The sequence below is a fragment of the Chiloscyllium plagiosum genome, unplaced genomic scaffold (genome assembly GCF_037043375.1).
Source record: "Chiloscyllium plagiosum isolate Xiang-an unplaced genomic scaffold, Cpla_swu_hap1 HiC_scaffold_3, whole genome shotgun sequence".
Lineage (NCBI taxonomy): Eukaryota > Metazoa > Chordata > Chondrichthyes > Orectolobiformes > Hemiscylliidae > Chiloscyllium > Chiloscyllium plagiosum.
The window spans coordinates 125,518,391-125,536,449 of NW_028270141.1; the positions used below are offsets into that span (position 1 = coordinate 125,518,391).

General features: G+C 45.9%; 1 protein-coding gene across 3 annotated transcripts in view; it reads right to left on the reverse strand.

Moving 5' to 3' along the window:
- LOC148151315 (EH domain-containing protein 3-like) overlaps positions 1–18,059 on the reverse strand; it is a 106,427-nt gene that overhangs the window by 46,789 nt on the left and 41,579 nt on the right. The window contains exon 2 of one of the 3 annotated variants that reach the window (XM_087983249.1): positions 1,275–1,396. The exons of the other annotated variants lie outside the window; for them this stretch is intronic. Coding sequence (XP_087839375.1) covers positions 1,275–1,396 — 122 coding nt within the window. The remainder of the gene's footprint in view (positions 1–1,274; positions 1,397–18,059) is intronic. 3 annotated transcript variants of the gene reach the window in all.

Below are 18,059 nucleotides of genomic sequence, written 5' to 3' on the forward strand. Positions count from 1 at the left end.
AACAGCAGATTGCAGCAGTTTTCCTGAACAAAGTATAATTACAACAACATCACTCAGTGTTGGCCCCACCCCACTGTCTCATACTCATGGTGAGTTAACTCTTTCTACTGGCAGCTTCCTTTCAATTCCCCCAGACACCTTCCATATCTCTAAATGTGTATTAATGGAAAGTTACAGACATCCCATTGGGATTTGCCTTTTAGAGACTTGGCCTTAACCAGCCAAGACATGTGTTATCTTCTGAGACAAAGTGTTTGTAAATGGGAGAAACTGAAACTGACTCCAATCTCTTGGGTGTCTGATCTTGAAGAAAACTGTTTCACACCACCAAACCTGGAGAGTTGTTTCTGAAATTGGGATGAGCGTCATCAAGTCATGCAGCACGGAAACAGACCCTTTGGTCAAACCAGTTCATGCTGACCATCATCCCAAACTAAACTCATCCCACCTGCCTGCGCTTGGCCCATATCCCTCCAAACAATTCTTATTCATGTGGTTATCGCAACGTCTTTTAAATGTTGTAACTGTAGCTGCATTCACCACTTCCAATGGGGTTGTGGAAAGGGCGAAGGGGAGTAGTGGGTCAGTGATGAGGGATCTGTGGATTCTTGGGGTTGGTGAGGAGGTGATGGAGCTTCGAGACCAGCTGGGTCATAGGTGTCAGGTTGAGCGGGTTTGTCCAGTCGGACACATTCATGTCGAGGGTGTTGTCGGGTCAAGGGGAATGGGGAAACTGTGTCGGTGACAACGACTGACTCCCGATCAGAATTTCGGGCCAATGAAGTGTAACTTGAATAATTCCATTGATTGGAATCATTGAACTAAAGAACCAGTGGGAACAGAGACTGAAATGAAGGAGCGTCGCTCCAAAAGCTAGTGTGCTTCCAATTAAACCTGTTGGCCTATAACCTGGTGTTGTGTGATTTTTAACTTTGTATTCTTTACTGACTGCCAGTAGAGGGCAGTTTTATAAACAGGATACCGGGATTTCTGAGATAGGACATTGGTGGAATTGGTCAAATTTCCAATGTGGGAACATGTCCATAATATGTCTAAGGAACAGTCACTGCATTCAATGGAAGTTAGGGAGAAGAGTATATCTTTCTCGAGGTACGGAGACCAGAGCAGTCTAGGTTAATGCAATGTGTAGTTTGGGGAGACAAAACAGTTTTAGAATTAAGCACATCCCACTGTTCAAAATGTATAAAGGTAACAGAACCTTATAGAAAGGTTTCATTTCAATTCCTTTTCTAAAGCTATTTGTGTTAGTCCACCTTTTTTATACCAAACAATAAGAAATTTCCCATTAAGTATTCCCTTGTCTTTTTCCAAGTCTTTCAGGAAATCAAGGACAAGTTCTTCATATTGTTTCACATCAGTTATGTTGGAAATAGTCCTGCAACGGAATTAAGAATACAGACATTTAATTCATTCCTCGTGACAAAACCTGTCTGAATCAAATAGATTAACAGGCCAACAGCAACAGGAGTCAGGCTTTCAGCCCATTGAGAACCCTCCATCATTCTGTTCCATCATGATTACAGGAACAGAATCAAAAAGCAATCAGAATGGACAGTCCCGTGGCCGATAAGGGGATACAGTTTTGGTGAGGAATTCTGATAGTTGACATAAACTTAACGGCACTGTTCAAAAAATTGCATGGCAGAGGGACAGGGAAATCTTGGTGCACTGATCTTTTTTGAGAGAGTGAATAGCAAAGCAAACAGGGCCTTGAGTTTATAACGAGATGATTGATTCCTCAATCGAGGAAGTTTTGCTGAACCCCTATGAAATTCTGTTATGACCATTGTGGCCATTGATGATCACATTTTAGGGAATACATGAGTCTCCTTAAGAGGTTGCAGAGAGTCCTCACGAGAATGGTTCCGCAAAGGAGGACGAAGAAACTTGTAAGGGACAGGAGAATTGAATATGAATGTAATTCATAAAAATCAAAATCGGACTGCAAAAGCTTCCATTGGTGATGATTTGGCTAAAATGGATGTGGGTCCATTTCAGCCAGAGTTGGATGGATTTATTTTCAGGAATAGAGAAGTGGTCGAGGAACTGAATGAATATGTTGTGTCTGTTTTCACTGAAGTGGTGGATCCAGTGACTGTGATGCCATTGAATGTCAGTGGGTGATGTTTACCTTCTGTCTTGTTGGAGATGGTCAATGCCTGACAGTTATGTGGTGCAAACCAAATTGGTGCAGTTATGGACAGTGAGGAAGGTTGTCAACGGATACAGCAACAAATAGAGATCACTTGGAAAGATGGGCAGTAAAATGGCATGTGGAGTTTAATCCAGACAGTTGTGAGATAATGCACTTTGGAAAGTTAAATAGAAGAATTCAAAATTATACAAAAAAATGTCAAGAATTAATCTGCAGAGGGATCTTGGGTCAAGTCCATAGCTCCCTGAAAGTGGCAATGCAAGTGGATAAGGTGGGAGAGAAGACATAACGGCATGTTTGCCTTCATCAATCTGGGGCTTGAGAATAAAAGTTGCAAAGTCATGCTACAGATTACAGGAAGGATGTGGGGGCCTTGGACATGATGCAAAAGAGATTTATCAGGATGTTGCCTGGATTGGAGTGTATTCACTATAAGGAGAGTTTGGGCACACAGATTGTTTTCACTAGAACATCAGAGGCTGAGGTGGGGCCTGATGGAAGTATATTAAATAATGAGAGGCATGGAGAAGGTGGACAGTCAGAGTCTTTATCCCAGGGTGGAAATCTCAAACACTAGTGGGCATAAGTTTATGGTAAGAGGAGAATGTGCGAGGGGAGGTTTTATACACAGTGTGGTCAGTGCCTGGAATGTGCTACCCAGGGCGCTGAAAGATGTAGATATGGGAGTAAAGTTTAAAAGTCATTTGGACAGATACACAAACACGCCGGGAACAGAGGGGTATGGACCTTGTGCAGGCAGATAGGGTTAGGGTTAGGGTTAGATCAGCTCAGGTATTTGGGCGAAACAGTCTATTCCTGTGCTTTACTCTTCCAGTGTGACTCTTCTTCAGAGATTTATTTGGACTTGTGTTCAGTCAGTCCTATCGAAGAGGGAAATGGTTAATGAGCATGTGCCAGGTATGACTCCAACCAGTGGAAATTCTTCCTGGTTCCCATTGATTCCAGTTTTGCTGGAACTCCTTAATATCACATTTGTTCAGACACAGCCTCGATGGCAAGGGCGGTCTCTCTCACCTCAGCCCCGGAAATCAGCTCCTTTGGAAATGTCTCCTCCCACCATCAACACACAAAGTTAATAACGTGTACCATCTACAAGATACACTGCAGAATCTCACTGAACCCTGTCCACCATCGACAAGGCACAGGTCAGGAGTGGGATAGACTACACACCACTTGCCTGTATAGGGAAGGCTGGAAAATCCCTCAGATTGTATTGCAACCAATCACCTTGCTCCTTTTGCATCACCGTCCAAATCTGTGCTCTCTACCATCTATGATTTGGAGATGCCAGTGTTGGACTGGGGTGTAAAAAGTTACAACTCTCACAACACCAGGTTATAGTCCAAAACGTTTAATTGGAAGCACTGGCTTTTGCAGCGCTGCTCCTTCATCAGGTGATTGTGGAGTACACAATCGTAAGGCAAAGAATTTATGGCAAAAGTTTACACTGTGACTTAGACCCCTTTTTATACACACACACACACACACACACACACACACACACACACACACACACACACACACACACACACACACACACACACACACACATATACATTGGTGGGGTGAATTTGAACTTGCAGAGTTACTTTGTACTTTGCTCAAAAACTGCACGAATCCATGTAAGACTTTGTTAACTCACTTTTTAGATGAGAATCAGTCTAAACATTATGGCACAGACAACAGAACACAGGGGGCTAACACCTTCAACATCTTAACAGCTTATCTGGGTTGACACCAATAGTTACAGTTAATCTGAGAATGTAACTTTTTAAAAACTTTTTGTGACTTACATATGAAAGAAGTGAAACTATCATGGTCATTCTAACAGATGAGAGACTTAACAAACAATCAAGGTATTTTTCAATGTATAATTTCAGTTACATCACACTGTAAACTTTTGCTATAAATTATGTGTCTCACAATTGTGTACTCCACAACCACCTGATGAAGGAGCAGCGCTCCGAGAGCTAGTGCTTCCAATTAAGCCTGTTGGACTATACTCTGATGTTGTGTGATGTTTAACTCTCTACTCCCTAGAAGGACTGAGGGCAGTAATCACATGAGAACACCACCTCCTGTAAGATCCCCTCCAAACCACACTCAACCCTAACTTGAAAATATATCACCGTTCCTTCAGTGTCACTGGATCAAATACCTGGAACTCCCTTTCTGACAGCATTGTGGATGCCCAAGTACCCAAAGGATGGCAGCAGTTCGTGAACTCAGCTCACCGTCGCCATCTCCAGGGCAATTGGGGATAGGTCAAACCCAAATCTCATGAATGGAGAAAAAATGAACCAACATCAGGATCTGGCCATTAGAGAGACCCACACTCCTGCCATTTCTACTGACCACCTCACCCACTCTACACCCCCATGACAGTGTCCTGCGATCCTCTACCTGGTATCACACACCTATCAGCCTGGGAGTCAGTGCTGATGCTAGGTCTCTCAGGTACAGTGCCATCAGCAGCCAGGAGCCAGCAGTGCTTGAGGGTCACTGAATGCAGCAAGCTTTCCCTGAGAGGGCTGATGTGGGGCTCTTATCAGCTCTCCAGTCAGTGGGTGAGACACTGATCACCTCCATTCAATTACTGCCTGTGAGCTACTGACTCACAATCGCATCTATTAGAACTACACCCTTTGGGATAAAGAATCTCTCAGCTGTATCCTTTCTGCTACAAAATCTGATTTACAAAGGGATATGACAAAGGGAAACGTTAACCCTGTTTCTGTCTGTCCACAGATGCTGCCAGACCCGCTCAGCCTCTGCAGCAATTTCTATTCTTGTTTCAGATTGTCAGCAGCCGTGCTTCGTTGTTTTATATTTGTATAAAAATCTGAAATTCTGTAACTCCCACTGTTTCATATCTTGATTTCAACTACAATATTCACCTCAGGGGATCTCCCATCCACCACCTCCAACCTCAGTCCCACAACCCCGCACCGCCCATTTCTACCTCCTGCCCAAAATCCACAAACCTGACTGCCCCGGCCGACCCATTGTCTCAGCCTGCTCCTGCCCCACCGAACTCATCTCTGCATACCTCGACACGGTCCTGTCCCCCTTAGTCCAAGAGCTCCCCACCTACGTTCGGGACACCACCCACACCTTCCACCTTCTCCATGATTTTTGCTTCCACGGCCCCCAACGCCTTATCTTCACCATGGACATCCAGTCCCTGTACACCTCCATCCCTCATCATGAAGGCCTCAAAGCCCTCCGCTTCTTCCTTTCCCACCGTACCAACCAGTATCCTTCCACGGACACCCTCCTTCGACTGACTGAACTGGTCCTCACTCTGAACAACTTCTTTCCAATCCTCCCACTTCCTCCAAACCAAAGGAGTAGCCATGGGCACCCGCATGGGCCCCAGCTATGCCTGCCTCTTCATAGGATATGTGGAACAGTCCATCTTCCTCAGCTACACTGGCCCCACCCCCACCTTTTCCTCCGCTACATCGATGACTGTGTCGGCGTTTCCTCGTGCTCCCACGAGGAGGTTGAACAGTTCATCCACTTTACTAACACATTCCACCCTGACCTCAAATTTACCTGGACCATCTCAGACTCCTCCCTCCCCTTCCTAGACCTCTCCATTTCTATCTCGACCGACCGAATCAACACGGACATTTACTATAAGCCGACCGACTCCCACAGCTACCTAGATTACACCACCTCCCACCCTTGCACCTGTAAAAACGCCATCCCATATTCCCAATTCCTTCGTCTCCACCGTATCTGCTCCCAGGAGGACCAAATCCAAAACCGAACAACCCAGATGGCCTCCTTCTTCAAAGACCGCAATTTCCCCCCAGATGTGGTCGACGATGCCCTCCACCGCATTTCCTCCACTTCCCGCTCCTCCGTCTTTGAGCCCCGCCCCTCCAATCGCCACCAGGACAGAACCCCACTGGTCCTCACCTACCACCCCACCAACCTCCATATACACATCGTATCATCCGCTGTCATTTCCGCCACCTCCAAACGGACCACACCACCAGGGATATATTTCCCTCCCCTCACCTATTAGCGCTCCGGAAAGACCACTCCCTCCGCGATTCCCTCGTCAGGTCCACACACCCCCACCAACCCAACCTCCACTCCGGCACCTTCCCCTGCAACCGCAAGAAATGCAAAACCTGCGCCCACACCTCCCCCCTCACTTCCCTCCATGGCCCCAATGGATCCTTCCATATCCGCCACAAATTCACCTGCATCTCCACACCCATCATTTATTGCATCCGGTGCACCCGATGTGGCCTCCTATTCCTTTGGGAGACAGGCCGCCTACTTTTCAGAGAACACCTCTGGGACACCTGCACCAACCAACCCAACCGCCCTGTGGCTGAACACTTAAACTCCCCCTCCCACTCCGCCAAGGACATGCAGGTCCTTGGCCTCCTCCATCACCAGATCATGGCAACACGACGCCTGGAGGAAGAGCGCCTCATCTTCCGCCTAGGAACCCTCCAACCACAAGGGATGAATGCAGATTTCTCCAGCTTTCTCATTTCCCCTCCCCCTACCTTTTCTCAGTCCCAACCCTCAGACTCAGCACCACCTTCTTGTCCTGCAATCTTCTTCCCGACCTCTCCGCCCCCCCCACCCCGGCCTATCACCCTCACCTTATCACCCTCACCTTAACCTCCTTCCACCTGTCATATTCCCAACACCCCTCCCCCAAGTCCCTCATCCCTACCTTTTATCTTAGCCTGCTTGGCACACCCTCCTCATTCCTGAAGAAGGGCTTATGCCTGAAACACGATTCTCATGCTCCTTTGATGCTGCCTGAGCTGCTGCGCTTTTCCAGCAACACATTTGAATGAGTTAACTGACATCACAAACTAAGGTCCACCCTTCACGATACATAGGTATCCTGTCAGTGGTGGGAGCTTAGAGTTGTGAGGTGATTTTTTTGATATGTGTTCACCAGAGTTATGGAGAACTCTCCCGAGGGACTGTTCTTCATGTTAATGGCGTGCAGCTAAAGTTGTGATTTAGATTTATGCTGAGGCTGAACCTATCTCCCACAAAAGACAATCACATGTCTTTGATATAACGTAACTACTAGACCAGGTAAGGATGGCATTATCCTTCCCTAATGGACATTAGTTAACCAGATAGAGTCATACAGCATGAAAACAGACTCTTTGGTCCAAATCGTCTATGCCAACCACATATGCTAATCTAGTCCCATATCCCTCCCTATTCATATACCCATCCAGACGCCTTTTAAATGTTGTAACATTCGCATAAACCAAATCATCCGCCGACATTTCTGCCACCTCCAAACAGACCCCACCACCAGGAATATATTTCCCTCCCCACCACTTTCCACCTTCCGCAAAGACCGTTCCCTCCGTGACTACCTGGTCAGGTCCACGCCCCCCTACAACCCACCCTCCCATCCTGGCACTTTCCCCTGCCACCACAGGAACTGTAAAACCTGCGCCCACACCTCCTCCCTCACCTCTATCCAAGGCCCTAAAGGAGCCTTCCACATCCATCAAAGTTTTACTTGCACATCCACTAATATCATTTATTGTATCCGTTGCTCCCGATGCGGTCTCCTCTACATTGGGGAGACTGGGCGCCTCCGAGCAGAGCACTTTAGGGAACATCTGCGGGACACCCGCAACAATCAACCAAACCCCCCTAGTGGCCCAACATTTCAACTCCCCGAGGACATGGAGATCCTGGGCCTCCTTCACCGCCGCTCCCTCACCAGACGCCTGGAGGAAGAACGCCTCATCTTCCGCCTCGGAACACTTCAACCCCAGGGCATCAACGTGGACTTCAACAGTTTCCTCATTTCCCCTTCCTCCACCTCACCCTAGTTCCAAACTTCCAGCTCAGCACTGTCCCCATGACTTGTCCGGACTTGTCCTACCTGCCTATCTCCTTTTCCACCTATCCACTCCACCCTCTCCTCCATGACCTATCACCTTCACCCCCTCCCCCACTCACCCATTGTACTCTGCTACTTTCTCCCCACCCCCACCCTCCTCACGCTTCAGGCTCACTGCCTTTATTCCTGATGAAGGGCTTTTGCCTGAAATGTCGATTTCGAAGCTCCTTGGATGCTGCCTGAACTGCTGTGCTCTTCCAGCACCACTAATCCAGAATCTGGTTTCCAGCATCTGCAGTCATTGTTTTTACCTCATTGTTTTCCTGACAATCGTCAATGGTCATGACACTCTTACTTCAAGATTTTTATCAACTACAAATTCCACCATGAGCCACAGCAGGATTCAAATTCTGGTCCCCTGAACACCAGCTGGGTCTTCAGGTTGAGAGTCTAGTAATAATTCGACTGGGACACTGCTTCCCTGCTACTTTGAGCAGCCAGCAGTAAGGATAGTGGTGGTGAATTGACTCAAGGTATCCCAGCTGGTTCTGATCCAAACTGACGTTTACATGGTGTAGAGGGGCTGGTGTTGGACTGGGGTGGACAAAGTCAGAAGTCACACAACACCAGGTTACCCAACAAAGGAGCAGCGCTCCGAAAGCTTGTGATTTCGAATCAACCTATTGGACTATAACCTGGTGTTGTGTGACTTGTGAATTTTACAATGTGCCGGCAGCTAGCCTATAGCATCACTATACAGATAGGAGGGTGAACAAAAAGACCCAAATACACTACAGCACAATATTGGCGATAGTTCAAAGGATAAACTGTAATTAACCCACACAATGAGGGATGACGCACACTGCAATTATGAAGTTATCTCTAAGAGTTCCTTCAGGTAAAGGATTATAGATTTGGCACAAAGATGTAACTGCTCAGCATTAAAGTGTGAACAAAGAAATTCACCAAGCATTCTTAGACACCACCTTCCAAACTCATGACCACTTCCATCTTGAAGGACATGGGAACACCACCACCCTCAAGTTCCCCTCAAAGCCACTCCACATCCTAAATATATCCTGATATAAATGATTTCTGATTAAGCGCTTTTGCCCGAAATGTTGATTTTCCTGCTCTCCATGGATGCTGCCTGACCTGCTGTGCTTTTCTAGCACTGCACTCTCGATCCTAAATATATCGCCGTTCCCTCACTGTTGCTGGGTCAAAATCCTGGAATTCCCTCCCTAATGGCATTGTGGGTAGACCCACAGCAGGTGGACTGCAGAGGTTCAAGAAGGCAGCTCACCCCCACCTTCTCAAGGGGCAACTAGGGACAGGCAATAAATGCTGGGTCCAGCCAGCGACGCCCACATCCCATGAGTGAATAAAATAAACAGGTTCCCCCCCCACCTTTGTTAAGGACATATAGTTGGTTTTTAAACACATCTCTCCCTGATCTCACCACCTGCCCGTGACGAGATTATGATTTGATATTTCTCCTAATTTTGAAGAGAGGAGAATGTCTCTCCTCACTCCCTCTGTTGGTAGACTCTGACTTGGTAAGGACTGCAATAACGTTGTCAGACATTTATTTGAAATCAAACAAAATTCCCACAGGAGTCACTGTTTTCTTTCCCGGTTATAGAGGGTTTTCTGGGAACTGAGAGGGTGTTCCTCATGGGACTGACATCAAACTCTGACATCACCCTCTGTCCTTATGACGGTAACATTTGCACTTCCTCAGATATCAGACATCTCAAAGTAAGATGTTTGGGATTATCCACTGAAGCTAAATAACAATTATTCTTGTCTGCATTCAGAAAGGGACATAAAATAAATCTCTTAAATATTACTGAAATCCAAGGGACTGGTGAGGATGAGGAGTTGGAGAAGATTAGTCTTAGTAAAGAAATGGTAATGGAGAAACTGATCAGATGAACTCTGAATCAGCCCTGATACTTAATTCTTTGAAGTTTGCATCAAATGTAGACAGATCGGTTCAGAATACTTGCCTTCATTGCTTAGATGCTTGAGTATCAGAGTTGGGACACTGTGTTGAGGTTGTACAGGAGATTGGTGAGGCCTCTTCTGGAGTATTGTGTCCAGTTCTGGTCACTCTGTTATAGGATGGGCATTATTAAAACTAGAGAGAGGTTTCAGAAGAGATTTCTGAGGATGTTTCCAGGAATGAAGGGTTTGAGCGAAAAGGAGAGGATGGATAGACTGGGACTTCTTTCACTGGAGCAGAGGAGGTTGAAGGGTGACCTTACAGAGGTTTATAAAATTGTGAGGGATCTAAATACGGTGAATGACAGGTGCCTCTTCCCTCGAGTGGGGAATTAAGACAAGGAGGAGTATTATTACGGTGAAAGGAAAAAGATTTTAAAAAGACATGACGGGCAACTTTTCCGCACAGATGTGTTTGTGTGTGGAATGAACATCCAAAGAAAGTGGTGAATATGGGTACAGCTACAATGTTTAAGGGACATTTAGATAAGGACATGAATAAGAAATGTTTAAGGGATATGGGCCAGGGCCAGGGCCAAGCCCAAGCAGTTGGAACTAATTTAGTGTGGGATTATGGTCAGCATGGACTGTTTGGACCGAACAGTCTGTTCCCGTGCTGTGTGACTATGACTCAACAATAATAGCGTCAATAGGAATGGGAATATTGTGGGAAATTCCATCCAAGTGGATGATCTGCCATTACCTAGAAAGGTGAAGCTGACTAAAGGGGCTGCTTCAAAGTCCCTTTGTTGTCAGAAGCAACAAATATATGTAGGTTTTTTATTAACAACAAAATTCCTGATATATGGACTTGCCTGGGCCAGCATTAGTACACAAGAGGGAACCATCTATCTGTGTGATCCTGAGCAACAAGAGACTATACACCACCTATGCCAGGATGATGTTCTTGTATGCCAAGAGACTGATTCCTTCGATGTGTTGAACATTACCCAAGATGATTTATATTATTATACATTAATTATTATGATTGTCGTAATGGTCAACTTCATCAAGAAGATTGGATAGTCCATTTACAGAACAACCCCCAATGGTCTTTATCTTGTCAAGGTGTTATATTTCAGTTTGATTTCAGCTGTACTTTGGGCATCCCTGGTAAGCCTTGTCCCCATTCAGATAGATCAAGATAGTAAAAGAGACAAAGCGGGGGGGAATATTAACCTTCACTAACAATTTGTTTCTAGAAACCCATAATAAAATATTTGGAGAGGATGAAGTAGTTTGTTATGCCCTTACTTCAGCAAGAGACTCCCTGACCCCTTTTATCCTCCCAAATCCTAACATGGAGATAAGTGGCCTGCGCCATCCTAAACCGGGTCCCATCCCGGAAATTGGAGTTATGTAAATGAAGCATGCCCCTGACCGCAAGACCAAACCGGACTGAACCATGATGCAAGTTACAGGTAAAACAAATTAAATCCAGCGTCTTCATGATCCCAAATGCCGTATGACAGCCTTGATAGGGTTGATTGGAACCAGGATACCCACTGGTGGCGGAACCTACCTCATGTGCCCGCTCGATGACCACTGCTGGACAACCCTTCCCTGAGAGGATCCTGAAAATGGGGACAGGCAGACCCCACCACTTCAACTTTGAGACTGGCAACAAGACAGCAAAACCCCCAGTGACAAATGGCTGGCCCTTGCTTTAACTGTTGAAATGTGGCCACTGAAGAGTTACGTGTCTTTAATGTTATCTTGGATCTGACGTGAGGAATCGACATGCTCTCTTCCTAGGAAAAGGAAAATCTACTAATATACACTGACTCTTCATTGACAACATGGGCTAAATAGAGTCATGGAGGCATAGAGATGTACAGCACGGAAACCGACCCTTTGGTCCAACTCGTCCATGCCGACCAGATATCCCAACCTAATCTAGTCCCATTTGCCAGCATTTCGCCCATATCCGTCTAAACCTTTCCTATTCATATAGCCATCCAGATACCTTTTAAATGCTGAAATTGTATGAGCCTCCACCACTTCCTCTGGCAGCAAATTCCATACACGCACCACTGTCTGCATGAACAAGTTGCCCCTTAGGTCTCTTTTATATCTTCCTCCTCTCATCCTAAACCTATGACCTCTAGTTCTGGACTCTCCCACTCCAAGGAAAAATACTTTGTTTATTTATCCTATCCATACCCCTCATGATTTTATAAACCTCTATGAGATCAGCCCTCAGCCTTTGACGCTCCAGGGAAAACAGCCCCAGCCTATTCAGTCTTTCTTATAGCTCAAATCCTCCAACCGTGGCAACATCCTTATAAATCTCTTCTGAACCCTTTCAAGTTTTACAACATCCTTCTGATAGGAAGGAGACCAAAATTGCACACAATATTCCAAAAGTGGCCTAACCAACGTCCTGTACAGCTGCAACATGATTTCCCAACTCAAACACTCAATGCTCTGACCAAGAAAGGAAAGCAGACCAAATTCCTTCTTCATTATCCTATCTACCTGTGACTCCACTTTCAAGGAGCTATGAACCTGCACTCTAAGGTCACTTTTAGATTAGATTAGATTACATTACAGTGTGGAAACAGGCCCTTCGGCCCAACAAGTCCACACCGACCCGCCGAAGCGAAACCCACCCATACCCCTACATTTACCCCTTACCTAACACTACGGGCAATTTAGCATGGCCAATTCACCTGACCCTGCACATCTTTTGTGACTGTGGGAGGAAACCGGAGCACCCGGAGGAAACCCACGCAGACACGGGGAGAACGTGCAAACTCCACACAGTCAGTCGCCTGAGGCGGGAATTGAACCCGGGTCTCAGGCGCTGTGAGGCAGCAGTGCTAACCACTGTGCCACCGCGCCGCCCACTTTGTTCAGCAACACTCCCTAGGACCTTACCATTAAGTATATAAGTCCTGCTAAAATTTGGTCTCCCAAAATCCAGCACCTCGCATTTATCTGAATTAAACTCTATCTGCCCACTTCTCAGCCCATTGGCCAATCTGATCAAGATCCCGCTGTAATCTGAGGTAACCTTCTTCGCTGTCCACTACACTTCAAATGTTGGTGTAACCTGCAAACTTACTAAGTATACCTCCTATGTTCATATCCAAATCATTTATATAAATGTCGAAAAGCAGTAGATCCAGCATCGATCCTTGTGGCACTCCACTGGTCACAGATCTCCAGTCTGATAAACAACCCTCCAATACAACCATCTGTCTTTTACCTTCGAGCCAGTTCTGTCTCCAAATGGCTCGTTCTCCCTGTATTCCATGAGATCTAACCTTGCTAACCAATCTTCCATGGGGAACCATGTCAAATGCCTTACTGAAGTCCATATAGATCACGTCTACCACTCTTCCCTCATTAATCCTCTCTGTTACTTCTTCAAAAAACTCAATCAAGTTTGTGAGACATGATTTCCCATGGACAAAGCCATGTTGATTGCCCCGAATCAGTCCTTGCCTTTCCAAATACATGTAAATCCTGTCCCCTCTGGATCCCATCCAAAAACTTGCCCATCACCGACGTCAGGCTCACAGGTCTATAGTTCCCTGGCTTCTCCTTACTACCTTTGTTAAATAGTGGCACCATATTAGCCAACCTCCAGTCTTCTGGCACCTCACCTGTGACTATCAATGATACAAATATCTCAGCAAGGGGCCCAGCAATCACTTCCCCAGCTTCCCAGAATGCTGGCAAATGGGAAGACATTTATAGAGGATACCTGGTGGGCATGGACGAGTTGGACTGAAGGGTCTGTTTCTGTGATATACATCTCTGTGACTCTGACAAAACTTGAAACAGAGTTTGGAGTTTTTAATGGGATTCCTGACAGCAGCATTTCCTGATTCATTCCCTTTCTCTCTCACTCTCTCATCTTTCATGTTGTCCTGGTTGACTCACCTTGCTCCTTCCCTTTGGGTTTTCAATTACAACATTTAGAGAATTTATTGAAATCCTTCTACATTGAGCCAACGTTAATGACCATATGTCCCTGTGTTGTGTATCTCTGTGTATGTTTTAACACATTATTTAAACAGAGAAATGCATTGGGAAATGAGGGATGGGCATTAAATAGCAGCCATGCCAGGGACACCTTCACTGAATGAAAGGATAAAAACATCATTACTTACACCCTGCTGAATTGGGGCAGGTGATGTCCTCATGGGATTTATCACAAGGCTATTAATCCAGAGCCCAGGTCAGGTTCTGGGGACCTGGGTTGAAACCCGGCACAGACCTTCAGCCTGTGATCATGCTTTTCAAAAACAGGGTTAGATTGAGTGAAGACAGGAGCAGTAGGAGAGCTCCCTGACTCTACAGTCCTTGCATTGATCCCCACCATCCCCCTTCTCTGTGAGCACACTGACACTTCCCTTCACCTGCTGCTGGAGATGGAAGCCCTGATATTCTTCTTACTGCACAAGCTGGCAGTGGGAGCCAGGCAGGCGATGGCAGCTCATGTAGAAAGTGTTAATGAGGCCCGAGAAGTAATTTCAGTCCAGTCTCATGGTTCAGGTTGGGATGTGCACTGTCGGTGCACTGCAGGTTATGGAATAAAAACAGCATGAAACAATCTCCACTGGTACAAACACGACAGAAGAGAGGAAACTCTCAGCTGTACTGACCTTGTCCTAGATGACTTGTCCTGGCTCTAGACAGTCAACATGAGTACAGAGGTCGATCACCTCCTGCTCTGTGTCATATGTAGCAATTTGATGCCCAAAGAGGACAGACACAGTTAAGAAGATTCTCAGCATCTTGGTGTTCTCTCAGATCACTGGTGAATGCACTGACTGACTCCTCAGCACCTTCAGGTGGATCTGCAGTTTGAACACTGAGCTACAATCTTTATGTACTCTTTCATGAAGATGATTTTGAACACAGTTTCGCTTCCAGTAGGAACATGGTGTCTTGGAGATACAATCCAGCTGATTAATTATGGAAATTTCTCTTTGTTCTGACTTTGCAATGGATTCAGAAATCATTAACTCTCTGTGTGCTGGCTCCTGGGAACTCTGAAAACCCAGGAAAGCAGTAATGGGTAATGCAAGGATAAGGTAGGGGAATGGTCTGGGTGGCATATCCTTCAGTGGGTTGGTGTGGACTAATGGGCTGAATGGCTTGTTTTCACACTGTGGGGATTCAATGATTCTATGAGCTATTCTGCTCTCTGACTATGGACAGACCATTGTTTACTCACTGAGTAGTAGATGAGGTCGGTGTGGGTGCTGACAGCCCAGTGACTGGAATATCTCACAAACATCCTTCTCTCCTCCCCTGGGATTACTGAGAGTGGCTGAGTGACCCTCACCTTCAAAACTACTCCCACTGACATCCTTCTTCTGACACAGGCTGTACACCAGTGAAAGGCTATCACTGTGGCACAGACTCTCACTGGGTCAGCGTTGCCCTGAGACTCTCACTGGGTCAGCACTGCCCTGGCACAGACTCTCACTGGGTCAGCGTTGCCCTGGCATTTGCTCTCCATTAATTACTGTTTCTGGTGAACAGCATAACTACAATCTTAATTCTATTTGTACCTGTTTACAGGGATTCGGGGCTGAGGGGAGAAAGCAGGAGAATTAGGGTTGGGAAACTATCAGCCATGACCGAATGGCAGAGTAGACTCGATGGGCAGAATGGTTGAATTGTGCTGCTATGTCTATGGTGTTCCAATGTACATTAATTACTTGCAGTGAGAATGTGTTGTAATGACACCCCTCCCTCCTACACCATCCCTCAAGCCACATGTTCTTTCATTTCTACGCTGGCTAGCACGTGGCACCGGTCGTAATCCCGAGATCACTACCTTTGAGGTCCTCCTTTTTAACTTCTTTCCTAGTTCCCTGAATTCTGCTTTCAGGACTTCATCTAATTTTTTACTTATATCATTGGTGCCTATATGCACAAAGACAACTAGCTGTTCACCCTCCCCTTTTAGAATGCTCTGCAGCCAATCGGTGACATCCCTGACCTGAGCACCTGGGAGGCAACATACCATCCAGGAGTCCCGTTTTTGGCTACAGAACCGCCTATCTACTCCCCTTACAATAGAATCCCCTATGACTATAGCCCTAGGAGTCATTTTCTTGCACTAAACTGCAGTGCCCGCCACGGTGCCATGATCTGGCAACTGCTGCTCTCTCCTGGTGAGCCATCTCCCCCAACAGTATCCAAATCGGTATACCTGTTTTGGAGGGAGATGACTGCAGGGGACACCTGCACTGCCTTCCTACTCTTTTTCTGCCTTTTGGTCACCTATTCACTGTCTCCCTCAGCAATTCTAAACGGTGGTGTGACCAGTTCGCAAAATATGCTCTCCGCGACCTCCTCAGCATTGCAGATGCTCCACAGTGAGTCCATCCGCAGCTCCAGAGCCATCATGCAGTCAAACAAGAGCTGCAGCTGGACATACTTCTTGCAAGTGTAAGAGTCAGGAATGTCAGCCACGTTCCTGAGCTCCCACATCAAGCAAAAGGCACATGTCACGGGTCTGAGGTCCCCTGCCATTGTAAGTCTTAGCTTTATATCAACTAACTAAAACCAATCAATGCACTTAAATATATGGAAGAAAAGAAAGAGAAAAAAGTAAAAACCTTATCTTACAGTCTTCTTCATCTGGTTAGAGGAGGGGGGTGGGCATGTAGTATCTTGGGTTGAGCCGCTGTCCAAATATATACTAAGTCCTTATCTTCCTGGCACCCTCCGGGTCTCCACGTCACCTCCAATCTGTCTCCCGCTGCTCCCAGACAGGTAAAAGGCCAGGAAATTGCTGGAAAAGTTCAGTAAGTCTCAAAAGCATCTGGGGAGAGGAAAGAGAGTTAATGTTTCAGGTCTGGTGAGCGTTCCTTCAAAAGAGTAAAGAAGTCTCACTTCAGTTATAGTAGTGGATGACATCCGTATTTTTGCTCATCGTACCCAAGAGTGAATTCAGGTCAGTGCAATGACATCATTGGACAGTGTGGGAAAGTGTGTTTGAAGATTCTGCAGACTCCTGGGGTTGGTGGGGAGCTGAGGGAGTTTCAGGTCCAGCTGGATCATGGGTGTCAGGTGGAGGGGGTTTGTCTGGTCTGACAGGGTCATGTCAGGAGTGCTTTGGGTCAGGGTATTGGGGAAAGTTGTGTTGGTGACAGCCACTGACTCTCAAAAGATCAGAATTTCCGACCCAACGTTGATGTTAATGCACTAAATAATTTTGAAAGAAGAATAAATGCCACATTTTTGGTTAAGGTTGAAATTATTGACTGCCAGTACAGGGCAGTGTTTATAAACAGGATTGCAGGATTTATGAGATAGGAAATTAAAATTGGTCAAATTCCCAATGTGGGCACATATACATAATCTGTCTAATGACCAGTCACTGCATTCACAGGAAACAAGGTATAAGGGTATATCTTTCTCTCGCTAATGAGATCAGAATTATGCACAGAACTTTTTGGTTAATACAATGTGTAGTTTGAGGAAGACAGAAAAGTTTTAGAATTATCACATCTCATTGTTCAATACATACAAAGGTAACAGAACCTTCCAGAAAAATGTCATTCCAATTCCTACGTAAAACCTACTTGCATTAATCCACCTTTGTTCTTCAAGCACATTGGATAAGTGAATAACAACGCGCAGAGGGACAGTCAATCCAGCACCGAAGGTATTGTAGCTGAATGTGCACAAAATAAGGTAAATGAGCTTATAGGGCAGATTGAAATTGGCAGGTATAGAAAAAATACAGCGCAGTACAGGCCCTTTGGCCCTTGATGGTGTGATGTGGAGGGCATCACAGAGACGTGGCTGTAGTGGAACAGCAGTTGGAGCTAAATATCCAAGGATATACATGCTGTAGAAAAAAAACAGGCTGGTGGGCAGAGGGGAGTGGGGGCATTAATAAAAAAAATGAAATTAAATCAATAATAAAGAACTAAGTAGGGTCAGATGGTGTTGAATCTGCATGGGTAGAACTGAAGAACTGCAAAGGTGAAAAATGAGGGAGTTATGTACAGGCCACCAAACAAC